General features: G+C 44.6%; 1 protein-coding gene across 1 annotated transcript in view; it reads left to right on the top strand.

The window, feature by feature from the left end:
* Positions 1–7,490: 7,490 nt before the first annotated feature.
* PPIE (peptidylprolyl isomerase E) overlaps positions 7,491–19,919 on the top strand; it is a 36,548-nt gene continuing 24,119 nt past the window's right edge. Inside the window, exons 1-3 of the mRNA XM_068268774.1 lie at positions 7,491–7,568; positions 7,802–7,900; positions 13,973–14,016. Coding sequence (XP_068124875.1) covers positions 7,538–7,568; positions 7,802–7,900; positions 13,973–14,016 — 174 coding nt within the window. The 5' untranslated portion in view covers positions 7,491–7,537. The remainder of the gene's footprint in view (positions 7,569–7,801; positions 7,901–13,972; positions 14,017–19,919) is intronic.

The following is a 19,919-nucleotide window of genomic DNA, read 5'->3' as shown; positions in this document are numbered from 1 at the left end:
GTTCTCACTGGGAGACCTGCTGATGTTCATATAACTGCTAATTTACTAACCTTTTAGCAAGCCAAACTACATTCTGAATTTATCTGTGTACACAGCTTGGAATTGGGCCAAACAAAGCTTTGTACTGCATCAATAGGTACAAAACTAGCAGGTGCAGCTATTCAGACAATTATGCCTTGATAAAGGGGGACCCTGCGCGGCCCCTGAAACTGTCTGCTTTAGTTTTGTGGACATATTTGCTCTATAAAAGAGCATGCTTTTTTATTTGAACAACGGTGTGCTGATATATTGAATCGCTGATTTGTCTGTTTGGGCCAGTGTTTCAATCAGTTCTGGAAATGTGTAGCTGGCTACAAAACTGAAGTGGAAAGATCATTTGTAATAACAACAAACTGCATATTTGTTGTACTGTACAAGACATGTACAATACATCTGTTCAATGTCATCTCATGCCAACTGATTGTGTAACTTGAACTCTGGAACTTACCTTCACATGCATTATTTCACATATTTAACAAAAAGGGTACCTATATGGGGGTTACAACATAAGTGTCTGTGACAGAGTTAAACCTTGATACAGTAATGTCTGTTCACACAAAACGTAAAGGGAACCTTGGGTGAGAGTGATATAGAGCCTGCCATACTTTTCTTTTTAACAATGCAAAGTTGCCTGGCTGTCCCCCCAATCCTGTTAATTGAATACTTGAAGCCATACGTCCTGAACAAACATGCAGATTAGGTGCTCTGATTGAAGTCTGACTGGATTAGCCACATGCTTATTTCAGGGTTGTGATACCAACACTACTAATGTAAGAAGATAAATGGGACTGCCAGACAACTGGTATTGTTTAAAATGAAATGATATGGCAGCCTCCTCAGGTTCTAGTTTTTAACAATACAAAACAGAATAGAATTGGACTAAAACGTCCAATATACAAAGAATACCTCATTTTTGGTATAATTGCAATTACAAAGTTTAATACATGCCTGTGGTGCAAGCCAATAAAGTTATTGACAGAGAATAAAAGACAAAATGAAAGCAACAGTGCAGTATTAAATTTAAAGTGTTTCATGAAATATAATTCACTTTCGAAGGAGAAACTAAATGCACGGAATCCAAAAGGTAAGGCCTTCTGGTAATAACAAAGATGAAAGTACAGAGCAGCCTCAACAGAAGCAGAAAGCTATATAATAAGTAAGTGAATATCATTGCAGAGAATAGGTGACTGGTGTGGGATGGCAGACAGTAGAGCTCCAGTGGGAACAATGTCACGTACACATTTTCTCTGCAGATCAGCAGCTCTAAAAATTAGAAGCAGGAGTATATTTTACAGTTTAGTCTTTTTATGAAGTTGACAACACTGTCTGACCATGTTCTCACCATCTAATTCAAACACATTAGTGATGAGCAACAGCAGCAGCCAATAGACCTTAAAGTGTACCAGAGAGGGTAAGTAAAATTTTTATACATACCTGTGGCTTCCTTAAAGCCACCTCTGCACAGATTGCTCATACGCTGGCGTCCAAAGCCTCCTGAATCTCCTCATAGCAGACTCATTATCTTAAGGCAGTTGGCACAGTGTGGCCAAGCACGCTTTCCCATCTCGAAGCATTCTGCGTCTGCGCAGTATGGTCCTGGTGACGGCCGTGCGTGCCCTGCTGGGCTGCGCATGCGCAGTATGCCCGACTGGATGCGGAAAACGAGGCAGCAGGAAGATCCAGGAGGTTTTGGATGCAGGTGTGGGAAGTGATCTGCGCGAAGGGGGCTGGAGGAAGCCCCAGGTATGTATAAAAATTTAACTTCCCGTTTATTTTAAGGCTCCTTTCATTGTGTCTGTTGCATCCCAATGGGCAATATCACTGCATGATGCAATGATATTCGAGTGGAATGGAGTGCAGCAGGTTCTGTCGGGATAATGCACAGCATGCTGGGTGTTTACAGGGTAACCCATGCATTTACAGCGGCAGAGAGGCATACTGTCATTCTACTGTATGGTCGCACAGCAATGGTACCACGCGATCTGGCTTTGCTATGCTGCGTTGCGAATGTATAGCATCGCAATGCAATTTGCATAGTGTGAAAGGAGCCTGGTACAGCTACTAGATCAGTGATGGCTAACCTTGGCACTCCAGCTGTGGTGGAATTACAAGTACCATGAGGAATTGCAATACTCTTGACAGCTCTAAGCATAACTCTGGGAGGCAGAGGCATGATGAGATTTGTAGTTTTGTCACAGCTGGAGTGCCAAGGTTAACCATCACTATACTAGATATTCCTCAACATCAGTTTTGCAGGTAAGGTAATCTCTAGAATTCTTGGAAAGCAGAATGGCAGCCCCCATTAAACAGAGACTGCACTTCTAACCAACAAGGTAAGATGACACGGCACGATATAGAGTTCTGCTTGTGAAAGAAAATATAGAGGGGAAAACCGAACACTGTATACTAAATTAATAAATTAAAAGTATTTTTCTTTGCTGGTGCCTCTCCGTGGCAGCATATACCTGGGTCTGATAGGTGCCCTTATCTACATTTTTGTTTGCTGAGCTTAGCAGTCATTCTTGTAGCAGTGCGCCAGGAAAGGATTAGAAAATTACTGTTAAGACGCGTACACGCCATACCGCTGCAAACGACGGGTCCGTCAGACCCTCCCGCTGGGTGGACGTTCAGCTGACAGTAGCACGTGTGTACGTGCTGTTGGCAGACTGATGAGGCTGTTTATGACAGATCCACTGAGCGGATTGTTCAGAAACATACTTATCAGTCTGCTGACAGCACGTGCTACTGTCGGTAGAACGTCCGCCCAGCGGGAGTGTCAGGTGGACCCCTCGTTGCCGGAAGTAGTGCGTGCACGCATCTTTAGGTGAGTACAAACACTCGCGATCCAGTGCAGGAGACTTGGGCGCAGCCATAGACTGTAATAGGAATTACGGCTATATCGAGGCACAGTGAGTAACTTCATTGCCGGCAGAAGACGGCACTAATGTTACTTTTAAAACACTGTAATTCGGTCTCCAGCAATAGCTGGAAGCTGAATTACATCATTCCCCACCATCCATGGCGACCTAGAGGGGGAATAGTAATTAACGTCGCCGGGAACTTGTGCAGGAGCAGGATAAGCCATACTGCGCCCAAGTCCCCCGGCGGTGAATCCTCTCATACTCGGTGAGTATACAGGTTTCCATCTTCTTTGTGCTTATATGGCAGCATACTCCTGTGTACGAAATGTAAGAAACAGAAGTTTTGTTAATAGCAGATAAAACACAGGTTTTACTTGATAGCGACTTGGGCCCCTTTTCCATGGGAGCCTGGCATCCTCTACTCTTTTTATCCTCAGCTATAAATGCCCTGCCACACCATCTACATCTATTTGTCAGGGTGGGTTGGAATACCTGGAAATGTGCCAGAACCTTAACTAAAAGATAACCTGAGTGTTGCTCCTCCCAAGAGGATGTTGCTATGCTATTCCTCTTATGTTAGGATCAACTATCAAGGTGCTTCTTGTCCTTTATTAGATTACACCATAGTGCCAGGAAACATTCTGCTGACTTAACCTCCTTAGCGGTCACCCCTAGTCAGACTTGGGCCGGAAATCTGCAACTCAGAGCAGTAACCCCGAGCCTGACTTGGGGAAGCTGCCACAAATCTATCTAGCAGTATGATTTCTTTTCCCCCTGCTTTTAGGGTCTAAAAGTTTGTGAAAAAATTGCACTGCTTTTAGACCCTAAAATCCAGGAATAAAGTAATCATATCGCTAGGGAGGCTAACAAGGATACTTGATGCACACTAATTACCAGGCACCACGTCCCTCACTATACCAGAGCATAGAGGTGATTACATGTCAAGACAGACATTTTCGGAGTCTATAGGTTTTGACTCCAAGATGGTCCGTTAACAGTTGAGAGTTACAAGTAGTCAAGAGTGTGATAAAATTGTTCTAGCAATATTTCATGCTCTACTACCTGCTGCCTAAATGATCATGTCATCTCAAAAGTGTAAACCTTACCTTTATGCCTGGTACACACCATGCAATTTCCCGTCACACAGATGGGTCAAATCAATAATTTCTGACAAGTCCAATCTGATTTTGGAATGTTTTTCCAATCACTTCTATAGAAAATTGATCAGAAAAATGATCGTTAATCAGATTGGCCCTGATGGAAATTGATTCGACCTATCTATCTGATGGGAAATTGCATGGAGTACCAGATATTAGATTCTATTGCATGTATTTAGAATTAATCTTCTATTGTATGACTCTTTACAAAAAAGTAAGATTTTCCTTTAGGGCTTTGTAGTTGGTACAAAAATTATCTAACTCCTCAGTTTATGAAACCACTGACTCCAGGTGCCCAAAATTGCTCCAACTCTGATTCGATTAGGAATAACCAAGCAGTAACTGATGACAAAGCAGTTCTAGCATTAGTTCCCAACAAACGGCTTATGTCCACTCCTAGCATCCGTACGTGACTTCACATACAAGCACAAAAAATAGACGAGAGGCGTACAGGTGGGGACAGTGGCCAGGACAGCTAGCTATTTTTGTGTAGCTCTTCATACTGGTGAAGAAAGAGGAGAGAAACACTATTCAGGGGCTATGACAACTAGAGCATTATGAGCTCCACCTAGTGCAATGGGCCCTCATGCAGTGGAATAGCAATAGTGGATGCAGAAGTTGCGACTGGGCCCCTGGACTAGAGGGGCCCTCCTTCAACCGCTGTGTCAGCTTCTATCACATCATTGGTGTTATACTGGTACCAACTTTGTGTTTTCAATCATGTAACTGTTCTCCTCTGCATAAACAATACAGCTGTCCTTTTGATGCTCCATATGAATTGTCATGTGCTTGAGGGGGCCACTGCACCTTAGCTATGCCACTGCACAGCCCAATGTCTATTCCTTTGGTGCTAACACATTAATTGCGTTATGCTGGATTCTGAACAGGATAACGCAATGCATGTGGTGCTTTTACAGCGTTCCGTGCACATACAGGTGGCAGTGAAGCACACTTTCCATGGTACTGTAGACTTCACTGTTTGCATCGCATTTCTAATGTGTAAAGCAACTTTTTCGGCAAAGCGTTTAGACTCCTTTCACACTGTCCATTGCATTGCGTAGCAACTGACAATATAATTGCATCATAAAGTGGGGAAGCTATCACATTTGTTGCGGTGGGTTTAGTCTGGATAATGTGCTGCATGCAGCGTATTTACAGGGTAATGTTCACATTTACTGTGGCAACAACGAATACTTTTAATGGTACTGTATGCTTCACTGTATGTGTTGCTGTGAGCCGCATCGCATTTCTAACATGATGCAACATTTAAGCAGCGTTGCAATTATATCGCAGTGTGCATAGTGTGAAAGGAGCCTTTGATCTGGCCATATCTGTCAATGCAAAACCCACAACTTACATTTTCTTACGTAGTATCTCTTAATGCCATCAAAGCGAGCATGTCAAAACTGCAAAGGATCATGGTAAATAAGCAATGTGACAAGAAAAATACAATTCAATGATATTTTTAAAAATGACCATAGTAGCTTTAATGGTACCACTTTAGACTTTTAATTATTATAATACAGAAAGTTAAAAGGCCATTCAAACCCTAAAAACACCAATCTAAGCTAGTACTGACTAGTTAAGTACTATTCTGTTTTACTAACCCTGCCTACTGTGTTGTGTCTATATTTAGGCATGGTTGAGACTGAGGTTTCCTGCACAGCAACCACCTCCCTCCATCCAGGTCCAGACACAAGATTGACTTGTGTATAAGCCCCCTCCCCAGTATAGCCCACTCCACAGTAGCCAGATGTGCCCCCAGTACAAGTCAGCACCCATCCCCATAGCCAGATGTGCCACAAGAATGATAATTGTGTCTCAAGATGCCAGTAGACGGGGTCATAGATATGAGACAGTGAATGCCACACAGGAAGAATGCCTGATCATTGCACAAATGACACGTTGCTTGCACGCTCTGCTCCACAAGCCAGGTAATACAGATAGTCTTGAGCAGCACACTCTGCATACCATGTTGCAGGGGATGCGGGGGACACAGCAAGGAGCCAGCTGGCAAGAGCAGGATTACTAGTGCACAATCCTTATGCTCTTCTGCCAAAAACAAAACCTGCTCCACCATCCACTCTGCTCTACTGACTCACATATAAGCCGAGGGAGTAACTTTTCCGCACATTTTTTGTGCTTAATAATTAGGCTTATACGCAAGTATATACAGTATTCTATTTCTAGTGTGTTAGCAACTCATGCTACTTGCGTTTCAAAGCAATTTTCTCCAATGCTGTTGTGATTTCCATTCATATTATCCCCATACATTGTACTAGGGATATATTTAAATGTTGGGTGCGCCTCATTTCATGGCAATGCGGGAAAGCGCTGCATGCTGCATTTTTTGTGCGCTTGCAATTGAATGCTATAAGCATACAAGAAAATCACACAAGAAAATTGAGATTGCATTGCAGCTCTGATTGCATCGGTGGAGAAAGGCACTTACAGTGAGGCAGTAATATGACAAAATGTGGAAAACTTCAAGGGGGCCAAATACTTTTGCAAGCCACTGTAGAATGAATAGAGACTGCAAATGTCCAGCACTGCGTAACATGTTGGTGCTTTATAAATATAATAAATAAATAAATAATGCACTTGCGCATTTTAGTGGGCAACCATGGCTTGCAATTCCATGGATAAGGACATCTTGTGGATCATGTCACATCCTCTTACTGAAATCACATGTTAAAACACAAAGGGGTCAAAAAAATATGTAAATGCATTCCGATTCCTATTCATTATCATAAATAGAAATCACAACCCCATTGGAAAGAATCCCATGAAAATGCACGTGCTGTGTATAGCGACGGCACTTGCATTTTCAGATGTGCAAATGGCGAAGGGATCCTGCGATTTTCATAATGTCGCTTATCTCCTTATGTTTTGGATGCAATTAGAGATGGATAGCAAATTGCATGCAGTACTGTATGATGCAAATATCAGTATTCTATTTCCACTACTTTGATGCAGTTCTGAAATGCAAACTAAATGCATGCTGTATTTTTCATACATTTGTGGTTATAGAAAGTCAATGGAAGCATAAAATAAAAATTACACACCAAGCTCTGTGAGATGCAATTTATAGTTTTACCATAAAGTTAATCAAATAAATTTCCCTTATGCAGAATGTGATCGTGAAAAAAGTGAAAGCACAGTCAAACACACATACAATAAAACATGCATAAGCACATTAAAAAAACTACCGAAAACTTGTAGATGCGAAATCGGACTACAGCTGAAGCCATTCTGCAACCTTTACTATACAGATGATGTTTGCGGATCATAGAACTGCAAATATATGGTGATATGCTGTATCTGCCAGGACTGGTCCCGCTCTTACACCACGGCACAGCTATACTACTCAGGGAGACACAGATTTACACTGTAGCTTTCCCTCTAGTGCTCAGCTGCATTCCCGACCTCGTGACGCTGCCCAATGACGTGAGGTCAGAGGGTAAAGGTAATCAGTGCAATATGGCGGCCACCAAGCGAGTTTTATACGTTGGTTAGTGCCATGAATCTTTCTGCTAGTCTTCTAGCTAGATACATATTCTTGTTCTCATTCTTTAATGGTTGTTTAGCGGGGGTGATTTTGAGTGTGAATGTTGCGCTGTGTTATTGGTGTGACTGAAAAATTGTTCACCTCCAGTGGTGAGTAATGAGGGGAGAAGCGTGTGCAGCTGCTGTCAGTTCCTTCCTTCTCTTCTGAACCCACTGTCATTCTCTTCTTACTTCCAGGGGGTCTGGCCGAGGAGGTGGATGAGAAGATCCTGCATGCAGCCTTTATTCCCTTTGGAGATGTCACAGATATACAGATCCCTCTGGACTATGAGACTGGTAAGACCACAGTTCTTACAACATTTCAGCAGATTCTTGAGGCAGGGAACACACTTGACTGTTTTTGTGTGTGTTTTCTGCACAGTAAAACTGAGAACTCATGTTAATCAATGGGCTAGTTCACACTTGATGTGTTGTTCGCGCGCAGAAAAAAACCTAACATTCTGCATGATGACTCTGCACATTTTGTCTGTTTTCTCTATCAATTACATCAGCTGCTCTTAAAAACCGCGTGCGTTTTCTGGCATGGTAACACACTTGGTGTGCAGAAAAAGTATGCAGGAAAACGCGCAAGGAAAACTGAAAGACAAGTGTGTTCCCTGCCTTAGCCTTAAAGGAGTTATCAGCCAAAATCTACAAAACGAGCTTTACTCACCTGGGGCTTTCTCCAGCCCCTTGCAGCCGACTGTCCCACTCTGACCGCTCCACTCTGCGCCGCCGTCTCGGTCTCTGCGCACAGTATTCAGGCAAACCCCGAGGTCGTCCTTACTGTGCCTGCGCAAACCGCCGCTGTCAATCAAGTCCATGTTGTACCAGCCTGTGCAGTAAGCTGCGTACAACGTGGGCTTGACTGACAGCGGCGGTTCGCACAGGCGCAGTAAGGACGACCTCGGGGTCGGCCTGAATACCGTGCGCGGAGACCGGGAGGGCGGCGCAGAGTGGAGCGGTCAGCGTGGGACAGTCGGCCGCAAGGGGCTGGGGAAAGCCCCGGGTAAGTAAAGCTCATTTTGTAGATTTTGGCTGATAACTCCTTTAAAGAGACTCTGAGATGAATAAAAAGTTTTATACATACCTGGCTGGAACTTCCTCCAGCCCCATCCGCATGGATCGCTCCCATGCTGCCGTCCTCAGCCTTCTCTATCGCCGGTACCGGGTCCCATAACTTCAGCCAGTCGATGCAAGCGCAGTGAGCTCCCTCCATACTGCGCAGGTGCATGCATAAGGCAGGTGCTGGAGAGACGAACGGAGTCACTGCGCATGTGTAAAACTGTCCGCTACTGGACAAAGTTACGAGACCCGGTATCGGCGATAGAGAAGGCTGAGGATGGCGGCGTGGGAGCGATCCATGTGGATGGAGCTGGAAGAAGCCCCAGGTATGTATTAATCTATTATGTTTATTCGTCTCTGAGTCTCTTTAAACCTCACACACGGTACAATTTTTCATCAGATCAACTGGTTATCTGATAAGAATTTGCATCGTGTATGATGTCCAAATTGTTTCCGATTGATTTTGCATTAAGCACCTAAAATCGATCGGAATCTGATCTGACCAGTCGGAAATTATCTAATCGATCCGTCTATGTGACAGAAAATTGTACCGTGTGCAAACTTTTGAAGTGGCTAAATTAAAATAAATAACCCATTAAGAGCAGATGAAGATTTCTCCTAAATCACTCTACTTTTTTCTGCAATCTACTTTGCCAGGATTGCACTCCCAAAACTAGCATCCAGACCTGAATGAAGAGAGGAAGTCTTGCTGTGCCCCAGAAACTTAAAGGACAACTGAAGTGAGAGGTATATGGAGGCTGCCATTTCCGTTTAAGCAATACCTGTTGCCTGGCTATCCTGCTGATCCTCTGCCTCTAATCCTTTTAGCCACAGACCTTGAACAAGCATGGAGCAGATCAGGTGTTTCTGATATTATTGTCAGATCTGACAAGATTAGCTGCATGCTTGTTTCTGGTTTGATTTAGACACCATTGCAGCCATATAGATCAGCAGGGCTGCCGGGTAACTGGTATTGTTTAAAAGGAAACATATGGCAGCCTCCATATTCTTCTTACTTCAGTTGTCCTTTAATGTTGTGCCTCCCATCCCTACCCAGATAGTGATGACACACCCCACCCACATTCTCATTTACTCAAGGCAGGTGCACAGGGACGCTAGAATGGTTTAGGTCCTTGATTCTCAACCAGTGCTATGTGTAACCCAAGGGGTACTTCTGATTTGTCCAGGGGATATTTGGGCTTAAGGGAAGGTCCAAGCAAAAAAAAAAAAATGAGTTTCACTTACCTGGGGCTTCTACCAGCCCCATGCAGCCATGCTGTGCCCTCGTAGTCACTCACTGCTGCTCCAGTCCCCCGCTGGCAGCTTTCTGACCTCGGAGGTCAGGGCCACATTGTATACATTTTTACACATTCCCGCTAGTGCAGGAACATTAACACATACATTTTTACGCGTTAGTGGTGCAACACATAAATTTTTGTTCCTGCACTAGCTGGAATGCGTAAAAATGTATACAATGTGGCCCTGACCTCCGAGGTCAGAAAGCTGCCAGCGGGGGACTGGAGCAGCAGTGAGTGACTACGAGGGCACAGGATGGCTACATGGGGCTGGTAGAAGCTCCAAGTAAGTGAAACTCATTTTTTTTTTTTTTTGCTTGGACCTTCCCTTTAATGTAGTTAACCAATTAACCTTCTTGGACGTAAAAGTTACTGCTCAGTCCCTTAAACTAGACTAGCACCGGATAGGGAAGCCATGGCGACCTCTGCCACTGCCCAGGACCCTCCTGCACATCGTGACTATGCTTCTCTTCATACACGAGCGGCTCCAGCTTACCCCGTATGCACAGTACGTCCTCACTCGTGCTTGAAGAGGAGTGCTATTGCAAGCTTTCAATCCTACAAGATCTTGTTGGATTTCTTTCGGGGGTCTGCAAGTGGCAACAGTGGTCCAGAGGATGGTGTGGGAAGCCTCTACATGATCCAGAGGCCTTCTTTTTTTTAAATAAGTATTTAACTTTTGACCAGAGGTTTGCCTCGGGTACACTTTAACTATAACAAATTTAGCCTTTTAGAAAAAACAATAGTCCTACATAGACAACACCACCAACTGAAGGACAACTGAAGTGAGACAAATATGGAGGCTGCCATATTTATTTCCTGTTAAACAATCCCAGTTCCCTGGCAGCAGCCCTACTGATCTATTTGGCTGCAGAAGTGTCTGAATCACACCAGAAACAAGCATGCAGCTAACCTTGTCAGATCTGACAATAATGTCAGAAACACCTGATCTGCTGCATCCTTGTTCAGGGGCTACGGCTAAAAGTATTAGAGACAGGATCAGCAGGATAGCCAGGCAACTGGTATTGCTTAAAAGGAAATAAATATAGCAGCCTCCATATCGCTCTTGCTTCAGTTGCCCTTTAGTATTTTAGCTTTTACAAGCGATAGTAAATGCCTAAAAACTGTTTGACAACAATTACTGCGTACTGCTTCTAAATATATCTGTGTAAAGCAGTACTTGAGATAATCTCTACTATTTTAAGAGGTACTTGTTGAACAGAGACTTTCAAAAGAGGTATATGTACATACCAAAATAATGTTCCGGTAACGTGATAGGTTGCTGTTTCAACAGTTCTCCAATGACCGCACCCTCTAAAACTTTATGGTTTTGGATAAGTTGCAATTATTTGTAGAGGGCGCTGTTGTAGAGAGCGCTGTGACTGCAGAACTGTTTGCTATGCTCTTTGTCGCTGGGTCACCTAAATTATACTAGCATTCACAGGGAGCTGGTTCACCGCATTGGTGGTGGTGGAAGGAATTTATATTCAGCTTATTATTATTGAGTATTTATAACACTAACATCTTCTAACCTTCTGCCTTGTGTTTTGTGTGGGTCTATTGAGTGGACCAATGAAAATCCTACTTGAGAGGATTCCCATTGGTTAGATCAAAGGACCAATGAAGAGCCCTGGTGGCAGAATGGAAGATGCTTGTTGCTGGTGCTCCCCGTTTTCTGGTATTGCAGCTATAGAAAAACCCTGTGAAAAGAATCTTTAAATTTGCAGCTGTCTGACTATTTTTGACAGGTGAGATTTCTTCTTGCTGAGAAATCCTATCGGTCATTACTTAGGCTAATTTACAGTTGTCCCCTAGCATCATTAATTCTCCATAGATCTAGTTCCAGCACCATGGAAGTAGCTCTACTGGCACCTGCCTCCAGTGACTGCACCTTCTGTCCATTCCACCCACATGACACACTACTCACCCACTCTCTGGATTGGTGCAGAGGGTGAGGCCAAAGTGCACACTGCCTCACTGCATTTTGAGCACGTACATAGTGCCAGGTTTAGGAGGGGTTTTGCCTGGCAGTCATAGTGAAGCTTTAGTTTGAATATTTTATTAGTCGAACACCTACAACAGGCAATGTAGCCTGTGGAGTCGGTCTGCATTTTCTTCCTAGGTTAAGGATTCAGGAAGTGTTAAATTACATCTGAACTAACCCCAAAATGAATAAGCTACACCAGTGAATAACTATAGACCCCAAGGAGATGGCAGCATGGAGCATTTGGCATCCAGGAAGAGGAGGAGACCTGACGCAGCCCTGGAGCAGTTAAATGCTACACTGCCTCGCTGCGCTTACTCAGCAAGAGTGACAATGTAAAAGTGTGTGTGTGTGTGTGTGTGTGTGTGTGTGTGTGTGTGTGTGTGTGTGTGTGTGTGTGTGTGTGTGTGTGTGTGTAATATTGTGTTTGGGCAGGGGGCCCCATGACTATTTTGTTGGTGGAGGGGGTTGGGGGGACCTTAATGCATGCTTCAGAAGTGTTGCTTCTGCACGAGTATTAAGGATCCTCAGTTCATAATACACACGTTACCATGTGTAGTTTCTAAATTTTGGGGTCAGTTCAGGTGTGCTTTTAATGCTCAGGACCAGCATGACAGCCAGGAAAATTATGCTGAGCCATTTAGATGGCACGATAGATCATTTCCGACATGTCCGATCTCCCGCCCGATCATTTCTGCGCTCTATTCCGCATTGAGGACAATGGAAAAAGATAAGAAAAACGAGCGGAAGATAAGAGAATCGCGCTTATATGAAGTCAGCAGTCATGTTCCTCTCGCATTAGGCTTGCTTTACTGAATTATTGCAATAACCAATTTCTAGCAAGTAGTAGCTATTCTTAAGTCTTAACTGCTCAGTATTACACACAAATTTGGCCTTAATTCACTAAGCTTTATCAAGCACTTTGTCGAACGTTTGATAATTTACCTCATGGGTAAAATCGAATTTTGAATTCACTAAGGTGTTCTAGATTTATTGAATGTTTTATCAATAAAATGTTCAATAGATCTATAACATGCTAGTGAATTCAAAATTAGATTTTACCCATGAGGTAAATTATCAAACGTGGGCAGCGCGGTGGCGTAGTGGGTAGCGCTCTTGCCTTGCAACGCTGGGTCCCCGGTTCGCATCCCAGCCAGGTCAACATCTGCAAGGAGTTTGTATGTTCTCCCCGTGTCTGCGTGGCTTTCCTCCGGGTACTCTGGTTTCCTCCCACATCCCCAAAACATACAGATAAGTTAATTGGCTTCCCCCTATATTGGCCCTAGACTATGATACATACATAGACATAGGACTATGGTAGGGATTAGATTGTGAGCTTCTCTGAGGGACAGTTAGTGACAAGACAATATATTCTGTACAGTGCTGCGGAAGATGTCGGCGCTATATAACATACTAAATAATAATAATAAAACGTTTGATAAAGCTTAGTGGATTGAGGCCAAATATGTCTTGAACCGTCATAGAGAGGAATATCTGGATTTGTTTCCTGTCTCTATAGCCACACTATTTGATTAGGGGGTTTGTGTGTAAAATGCACAGCTGATATTGCACCACTAAAGGTGGCCACACACGATACAATAAAATGATCCGATTTTACGGCAATTCGATAAAAACGATTGGATCTCCCCAAAAACATCTAAAGCTTTTTTCTCATTCAACAGAAAAATCCGTTCGGATTCCCCGTTTTCTTCAATTTTTATCGATCCGGAATGCCACATATTTTTCTTCAATCTTTCAAAACATTGTATGGTGTGTGTTAGATTGTCAGTTTATTAATATACACACCCTAGCAATTTTGTCATAGTTTCCAATCATTTTTATCATAATTGGGGAAAAATTTAACATACGTGTGTGAGACATTGGTCAGATTTTTTTAAATGTTACAATCAGTCAGAAAAATTGATTGCAATTCTTAAATTGAACAGATATTTAAAAAATTGTATGGTGTGTGGCCACCTTAAGATGTATCTAAAATGTATCTTCTTGTTTGTGTTTTGTTTCCAGAAAAGCACAGAGGATTTGCATTTGTGGAGTTTGAGCTTCCAGAGGTCAGTGGATATTGTGTGTCATTCTCCTGAAAGCCCATCTCCAGGCCAAGATGTAAATATATAATGTAACAGCTTAGTAAACACCATGCTCAGATGTTACCTTTTGGTGTGGAAGAGAGGCTTCTGCAGCTAAGTATTCTGTATTGAATTGTTGATGACATGACCAGAAGCAAAGAACTTGGTGAATCAGCCGTTAGGCTTTGGGTGTGCTACGACTACGTGACTGGAGTTAATTGTCTTGACTGTTCAGACTGCAGGAGGGAAGGTACAGGCTGGGTCTGTCTGAGAACATTGCAGCCAGTAGCACTGATTGGGTTGTGGTGCAGGAAGTAGCCAGCATCCAACCTTCTCACCAATGTAAGTAATTTACAGCATATGATATTAGCTATTCACAGAGCTTATAGACACACAAAGAAAACCTGCAGCTAAGCAGATCTAGGAAACCATTTGTGCCGGGAATGGGGCTTTTGTCTGCAATTTTTGATTATGTGGAAGACTTAGAAACACTCTCATGTTATTATCGTTCTATGGATTCTCGTTGGCCAGCTTTCGGCCTCTTGCACACTGCAAGCAATTCAGATTCCGCTTTTTAATCAGTTTTTACCTCCGATTCAGATTTGCAGTGTGCAAGGAGCAAACTGCAAATCTGAATCAGAAGTAAAAACAGATTAAAAAGCGGAATCTGAATCTGAATTGCATGCAGTGTGCAAGAGGCCTTCCTCTTGCTTCCTGTCCCAGTAATGGGGTCACCAAAGGCAATAAATAAGGCAAAATCTTTCTAATGAGGACACAGAGCAATACAATCTGTTCTTTTAATAGCATAGGTCAGTGGGTCCCAACCTTTTCCAGGTCGTGACACATCACGACAAACATTTAGATATCCGTGACACGTCACATCATACCAAACATTCAGATATACATGACACGTCCCGTATGATAGAAAAGAGGGGCTCAGTAACAATCTGCTGATGCTGCAGGCACAATGAGGGGCTCAGTAACAATGTGCTGATGCAGCAGGCACAATGAGGGGCTCAGTAACAATCTGCTGATGCTGCAGGCACAATGAGGGGCTCAGGAACAATCTGCTGATCCTGCAGGCACAATGAGGGGCTCAGTAACAATCTGCTGATGCTGCAGGCACAATGAGGGGCTCAGGAACAATCTGCTGATGCTGCAGGCACAATGAGGGGCTCAGGAACAATCTGCTGATGCTGCAGGCACAATGAGGGGCTCAGTAACAATCTGCTGATGCTGCAGGCACAATGAGGGGCTCAGTAACAATCTGCTGATGCTGCAGGCACAATGGTGGGGAGCTCATTAACAATCTGCTGATGCTGCAGGCACAGTGAGGGGCTCAGTAACAATCTGCTGATGCTGCAGGCACAATGAGGGGCTCAGTAACAATCTGCTGATGCTGCAGGCACAATGGTGGGGAGCTCATTAACAATCTGCTGATGCTGCAGGCACAGTGAGGGGCTCAGTAACAATCTGCTGATGCTGCAGGCACAATGAGGGGCTCAGTAACAATCTGCTGATGCTGCAGGCACAATGGTGGTAGGCTCAGTAACAATCTGCTGATGCTGCAGGCACAGTGAGGGCTCAGTAACAATCTGCTGATGCTGCAGGCACAATGAGGGGCTCAGTAACAATCTGCTGATGCTGCAGGCACAATGGTGGGGAGCTCATTAACAATCTGCTGATGCTGCAGGCACAATGAGGGGCTCAGTGACATCTTCTGATGCTGCAGGCACAATGGTGGGGAGCTCAGTAACAATCTGCTGATGCTGCAGGCACAGTGAGGGGCTCAGAAACAATCTGCTGATGCTGCAGGCACAATGAGGGGCTCAGTGACAATCTGCTGATGCTGCAGGCACAATGAGGGGCTCAGTAACAATCTGCTGGTGCTGCAGGCACAATGAGGGGCTCAGTAACAATCTGCTGATGCTGCAGGCTCAATGAGTGGCTCAGTAATAACCTGCTGATGCTGCAGGCACAATGAGGGGCTCAGTGACAATCTGCTGATGCTGCAGGCACAATGAGGGGCTCAGTAACAATCTGCTGATGCTGCAGGCACAGTGAGGGGCTCAGAAACAATCTGCTGATGCTGCAGGCACAATGAGGGGCTCAGTGACAATCTGCTGATGCTGCAGGAACAACAAGGGGCTCAGTGACAATCTGCTGATGCTGCAGGCACAATGAGGGGCTCAGTGACAATCTGCTGATGCTGCAGGCTCAATGAGTGGCTCAGTAATAACCTGCTGATGCTGCAGGCTCAATGAGTGGCTCAGTAATAACCTGCTGATGCTGCAGGCACAATGAGGGGCTCAGTGACAATCTGCTGATGCTGCAGGCACAATGAGGGGCTCAGTGACAATCTGCTGATGCTGCAGGCACAATGAGGGGCTAAGTGACAATCTGCTGATGCTGCAGGCACAATGAGGGGCTCAGTGACAATCTGCTGATGCTGCAGGCACACTGAGGGGCTCAGTGACAATATGCTGATGCTGCAGGCACAATGAGTGGCTCAGTAATAACCTGCTGATGCTGCAGGCACAATGAGGGGCTCAGTGCCAATCTGCTGATGCTGCAGGCACAATGAGGGGCTCAGTGACAATCTGCTGATGCTGCAGGCACAATGAGGGGCTCAGTGACAATCTGCTGATGCTGCAGGCACAATGAGGGGCTCAGTGACAATCTGCTGATGCTGCAGGCACACTGAGGGGCTCAGTAACAATCACGGGGGGGGGGGGCATAGCTAGCATAGTTGCCCCAGTATAGCTAGTATAATGCCCCAGTATAGCCAGTATAATGCCCCAGTATAGCCAGTATAGTGCCCCAGTATAGCCAGTATAGTGCCCCAGTATAGCCAGTATAGTGCCCCAGTATAGTCAGTATAGTGCCCCAGTATAGTCAGTATAGTGCCCCAGTATAGTCAGTATAGTGCCCCAGTATAGTCAGTATAGTGCCCCAGTATAGTCAGTATAGTGCCCCAGTATAGTCAGTATAGTGCCCCAGTATAGCCAGTATAGTGCCCCAGTATAGCCAGTATAGTGCCCCAGTATAGCCAGTATAGTGCCCCAGTATAGCCAGTATAGTGCCCCAGTATAGCCAGTATAGTGCCCCAGTATAGTGCCCCAGTATAGCCAGTATAGTGCCCCAGTATAGTGCCCCAGTATAGCCAGAATAGTGCCCCAGTATAGCCAGAATAGTGCCCCAGTATAGCCAGAATAGTGCCCCAGTATAGCCAGAATAGTGCCCCAGAATAGTGCCCCAGTATAGTCAGTATAGTGCCCCAGTATAGTCAGTATAGTGCCCCAGTATAGCCAGTATAGTGCCCCAGTATAGTGCTCCAGTATAGCCAGTATAGTGCCCCAGTATAGCCAGAATAGTGCCCCAGTATAGTCAGTATAGTGCCCCAGTATAGTCAGTATAGTGCCCCAGTATAGTCAGTATAGTGCCCCAGTATAGTCAGTATAGTGCCCCAGTATAGCCAGTATAGTGCCCCAGTATAGCCAGTATAGTGCCCCAGTATAGTGCCCCAGTATAGTGCTCCAGTATAGCCAGTATAGTGCCCCAGTATAGCCAGTATAGTGCCCCAGGATAGCGCCCCAGTATAGTGCCCCAGGATAGTCAGTGTAGTGCCCCAGGATAGCTAGTATAGTGCCCCAGGATAGCTAGTATAGTGCCCCGGTATAGCCAGTATGGGTAGGTGGTGCCTGCCCGCCCGTCCCTGCCGCTGTTATTACCTTAACAGCGGCCTCTCTCCCCTCTCCGATGCGTGTATTTATTCAAGCAGTGTATCTCCCGGCTGCTCTGTGTGTGGTGCGCAGGAAGCAGGGCAGCGGCTTCCTGTAGCGGCAATATGTATCGCTGTTACTATGGTAACCGAGCCCTGCTTCCTGCGCATCACACACAGAGCAGCCGGGAGATACGCTGCTTGAATAAATACATGCGCTGGAGAGGGGAGAGCGGCCGCTGCTAAGATAATAAGGCGATCTGCGGGGGAGAAGAGCAGGGGGAGCAGAGAGCGGCGACACATAGCTGGTGCTGCCGCGACACATAAATGTGTCGCGGCACACCGGTTGGGAACCTCTGGCATAGGTAAATGTTAAAGTGTACCAGAGCTGATTAAATGAAAACATTTCATACATACCTTGGGCTCCCTCCAGCCCCATCTGCTCGGTTCGCTCCCACGCCGCTGTCCTCTGCTACCCGCAGCTTCGGTACCGAGTCCCGTCACTTCAGCCAGTCGGTGCCAGTCTACGCAGGAAAAGTGCGTCCTTGTACGTATCTCTCCAGCGGCTGCTATGCAAAAGAGCTTCTCTGAACTCTCTGACCCAACTTGTTTCGGCTACAGTGGCTATTTTCTGGAGCACTTAGGGCCCTTTCACACCAGAGGGCTTTTTCTGCATTTTAACGCCACAGCCGAAGTTGGCGTTTTCCTAGGTAAAATAAAAGTCCATAGACTTTCATTTTACCTTTCACACTTAACGCTGCGTTTTGGAGCGCTGCGTTTCGAAGCTCCCAGGAGCTTTTTTAGGGCTGACCGCGGTGTTTCTCATTACAATTGATAAAATGTATTGGCGTTAAAACGCCTTGAAAACGCCTTAAAAACGCCTTGAAAACGCCTTAAAAATGCCAGCAGCCAAAACACAGCGTTTTAGCCTTTTACCACCGCTGCCTGTAGTGTGAAAGAGCCCTTATACATCTAAGGAACAGAGACAGATTTAGATAAGATTTTACCAGCTGGGAGGTTCCAAGGGTCATTGGCTCTGCTTGTTTTATAGTTTATAATTCAGAATGTTGCTTGTAATTGCAAATATGATAGAATTATGCAATGTTATAAAAAAAAGCTATATACATGACTATTTTCTTTGGTACTAATGTTCAGATAATTATCAGTACTACACATACAATTTATTATATCACTTTTTTTTTTTTCATCAATTTTTTTTCTGCTTCAGTGTCACCTAAAGTATAGTCCAGGGTAGGAACATTTGGAGAGTGCAGACAGGCCCATTGGACCCTAGCAGGTGCCTAGGTCATCTTTGGTTATTCAACTCTGAGTACATCCTGAGAACAATGCGATCTCTAATCTGCAAGAGGAAATGAGGGAAATCTTCCTCCATTACACATTCATCATGTAGGATTTGAGCTTGATCATAGGCAATTGCCAACACCTCTGTGTTTGATGTGCACAACATTGTCATTGGATTCACAACAGATCTGCAACAAATGTACCAGAAGTTTGTAAAGTATGTAAAAAGAAGTTTTCTACATCTTCAAGCTAACTGAGAAATTACCAGCTTGGCTGCATAAGGAAAGAAAATTTTGGGGAAAAAAAGGTCAAAAGCACTTCCCTCCTCCCTTTAGGTTCTCAGTTCAGTTTTGTTTTTTTTCATTAGATTCCATGGGTCACATTTGAGCAATAGATGCTCTTTCCACGCAGGACGTGTGCAAGCTGTTTGGAGTGCAACGAGGATGACGGACTTATGGGTAACAAACCCCTTCGGACCCAGCCGCACAGCTGAGGCAATTAAGCCTCATTTAAATCACGAATTCGAGTCCTTAGGGACTTGCAACTACTCGTGGGCCCATGCTTGTTCTGACATTATTGTCAGATCTGACAAGATTAGCTGCATGCTTGTTTCTGGAGCTGTTCAGACACTTCTGCAGCCAAATAGATCAGCAGGGCTGCCAGGTAACTGGTATTGTTTAAAAGGAAATAAATATGGCAGCCTCCATATTCTTCTCACTACAGATGTCCTTTAATCAGTCATATAATGGTTAAGATGAAGTTGTAGGGGAGGAATCCACCATAGGGCCTACATTTAGTTTTAGACAATTGAATTTGTTTTACTTTGGATCATATAGAAGAGGCTTTTATTAAAGTATTAACTCCT

The sequence above is a fragment of the Hyperolius riggenbachi genome, chromosome 2 (assembly GCF_040937935.1).
Source record: "Hyperolius riggenbachi isolate aHypRig1 chromosome 2, aHypRig1.pri, whole genome shotgun sequence".
NCBI lineage: Eukaryota > Metazoa > Chordata > Amphibia > Anura > Hyperoliidae > Hyperolius > Hyperolius riggenbachi.
The sequence above is the reverse complement of the archived record's forward strand: the minus strand, read 5'-3'. Positions and strand labels throughout refer to the sequence as shown.